The sequence below is a fragment of the Mastomys coucha genome, unplaced genomic scaffold (genome assembly GCF_008632895.1).
Source record: "Mastomys coucha isolate ucsf_1 unplaced genomic scaffold, UCSF_Mcou_1 pScaffold22, whole genome shotgun sequence".
Lineage (NCBI taxonomy): Eukaryota > Metazoa > Chordata > Mammalia > Rodentia > Muridae > Mastomys > Mastomys coucha.
In genome coordinates, this window is record NW_022196905.1 from 103,749,483 (window position 1) to 103,752,357 (window position 2,875).

Below are 2,875 nucleotides of genomic sequence, written 5' to 3' on the forward strand. Positions count from 1 at the left end.
ATGAGGAAGGTAGGAAAGGCAAGCTGCAGAGGGGCAACCTCCTGAACCCAGAACACCATGTTTCCAGCTGTTGCCAGGTACTCCCTGTCACACAGGACTTTGGCCCGGCCCACATGTCACCTCATAACATGTCACAGCCCTCAAGGTAAAGTTGGAAGAAGATCAGGGGAGGAAGGGAAGGAAGGAAGGGGAGGAGGCCACCAAAACACAGCTAGCTGCCCGCTGGGAACTTCCCTCAGCCAGGGCTGGTCCCGTGGCCCCAGTAAACAGGTTTCAAAATCATTAGTCAGCACTTTGGTGGGGACCAGCACCTAGGGTTCCCCGTCCCCACACGGGAGCATCCAGGGCCTCCAGCCCCTGCTACCGCTGGCCTGGGGGGACTTGGAGGGCAACACAGAAGCTGACTGATCAGCTGGCTTGCTGTTCTAGCTGCCAGTACTGAGGTGGTGGCATCCTCCAGCCGGATGAGTGGGCCCAGCCCCAACTGCCGGCTAGAAGGAATCTCCAGCAACCCCTCCCCCTTCCAGCCTCTGACGCAGGAGTGGGTTGGCCAATGCCAAGCCGCTGAAGCAATGTCAACAAACAAACCCGCCAGCCCAGACAGGTGGGCCTGCCTGGGACACCAGTCTCAGTAAGGGCCACTGGGTCAGACACCGTAGTGAGGAAAGGGTTCTCGGCACCAGGGTATACTAACCCCAAACCACAATGACATAAAACTAGGCAATCGCCAGAGATTACACACTTGTATTGATGGCTGCCTTCCTTCCCATGCAGGCAACAGATAAGCTAGGGAGGTCCCCAGAACCTAGGAAAAGCCAGTAAACACTTGGACCAGAGATGAGGTCTCCTGGGTCCTAAGTGGCCTCACAGTAGGACAAGCCAGAGACTAGGCATTCAGAACCCAGCTCCTTTCACCTAAACTAAATACTAATCTAGAGCCATCAACTGCCCTCAGGGGGCTCCAGCCCCAGGCAACTTATAGCCTGAGGCTGTGGATGGGACTCAGGCGTGAATAGATTTACCCCTCCCCCAAGCCCAACGGCAGCAGCCTCCGGCCTTACCTGGAAGTCGTACAACGCCACGATGTTTTCGTGCTTTAGTTCCTAGGACACAAATCCAAGTTTCTCATAAGCTCCACAAGAGCTGACCCACCCTCTCCCCCTCCCTCGAGGCGCTGGCTCACCTTCAGGATTTTGATTTCCTTTCCCAGCAGTGTCTGGGACTTGGCAAGGTTCTTCTTGTTAATGCATTTGACGGCCACCTCCAGGTCGTGCTTCTGAAAAGCCAAATGTGGACCTTCAGAGTTGGAAACATCCCCCCTTCTGCTCCCCACCAAGCTGGGAACACAGAGATGGCTTGGGGGTTGGGGGGGGGGTTATCCCAAGGATCTTGGAATAGGAGGATATGCCAAAGTCAGACAGGTAGTGTCTGTCAGCCGGGCCTGGAATCTAAGTGGTTGGAGTCCCAGGCTAGGTTCTCAGAACTGGTCTGACTTCGGAGCTACCTAGGGAATTCTGGGTTGGCATCTCCAGGTTTCTGGATCTAGAGTAGCAGGTGGGTTACCCGGGCTGGGGTCCTTAACTGGGTCCCTCTAGAGATTTCCGGAGGTAAGGTGTTGGGCTGGAAATCCCGGATTGCGGGGCTTCCCCGGGAACCTCACCCACCTCGCGGTGTCGACCCTTGAAGACCACCGCGAAGGCGCCGTGTCCAATCAGGTCCTTGCGAGAGAACTCGAACTTGCCCACGGTCTCGACGCCGCCGCGGCCGGGCTCCATAGCGCGCGCGGGCCGGGGGCGCGGGCCCGGAGGCAGCGCTACGGGGTGCGCTGGGCTCAGGCGGAGGCCGGCGGGCCGCGTACTCGGGGACAGAGGCGCGGGTTCATCGCTAGGGCCCCGCGCCCCATCGGGCAGGCCTGGGCCGGGTCCCAGTCCCACAGGCCGGCGGACGGAGGGGCGCGCTCTCTCGGCGTCCTCCTCGGTACCCTCCCGGCGCTGACAGTCGGAACCCAGTCCGACTCGGGACTCAGCTCTGACACACTCCAGCTCCAAGTCGGCCCTGACAGACGATGCGGCTCGGAGCCCCACAGGGAAACAAAAGATCCGCGGCACCGGGGCCTCGGAGCCCGAGACGCCAGCGCAGCCGCACAGCGTGGAGGCGGGACAAGGGGCGGGACCTGCGGAGCCCGGACCTTTGAGGCGGCGGAGCAGGCAATGGGCGGGTCCAAAATGAAGGACACCTCGTGGGTGGTGAGGCGGGGCGGGGCCTAGTGTGGGTGGTGCCTCGACCGACCAGGCCCTATACTGGGCGGGACTTGAGAGAGGAGGCACGACATGGGCGGGGCCGGAGCGGAGAGGGCGTGCCAATGTCAGAACTATCAGGCTGTGGGCCTTTGCTCTGCCCTAGGCATCTTTATTTGCTTATTTATTCACGTGTATATGTATGTGCCTACATGAGTTTATATGCACCATGTATGTGCATATAAACATGTATAAACATGCATAAAAAATGTATGTGCAGGAAGTCTGGACCTGGAATTGGAGTTTCAGGCAGTAATGAGCTGCCGTGTGGAAATTGAGAACCAAACCAGGAGAGCAGTACGTGCACTTAACACTTGAGCCATCTTTCTAGCTCTGTCCTACATACTTCCTACCACCTGTTTGGTTTGGTTTGGTTTGGTTTGGTTTGGTTTGGTTTGGTTTGGGTTTTGCTTTCTTTTGAAGAAGTCAAAACAGGATTTCTTTGCGTATCCCTGCCTATTCTGGAACTCACTCTGTAGTAGAACCGGCTGACTTCAAACTCAGAGATCTGCTTGCCTATGCCTCCTGAGAACTAGGATTAAAAGTTTTTTGTTGTCGGACGGTGGTGGTGCACGTCT

At 57.5% G+C, this 2,875-nt stretch overlaps 1 protein-coding gene across 3 annotated transcripts in view; it reads right to left on the reverse strand.

Moving 5' to 3' along the window:
- Ulk1 (unc-51 like autophagy activating kinase 1) overlaps nt 1-2,130 on the reverse strand; it is a 27,205-nt gene extending 25,075 nt beyond the window's left edge. The window contains exons 1-3 of one of the 3 annotated variants that reach the window (XM_031337371.1): nt 1,665-2,130; nt 1,184-1,276; nt 1,062-1,103 (exon numbers count right to left, since the gene is read on the reverse strand). In XM_031337371.1, the coding sequence (XP_031193231.1) occupies nt 1,062-1,103; nt 1,184-1,276; nt 1,665-1,775 (246 nt within the window). In that variant the 5' untranslated portion in view covers nt 1,776-2,130. The remainder of the gene's footprint in view (nt 1-1,061; nt 1,104-1,183; nt 1,277-1,664) is intronic. The other 2 variants (XM_031337370.1, XM_031337372.1) reach the window with 2 other exon arrangements.
- Nucleotides 2,131-2,875: the final 745 nt, after the last annotated feature.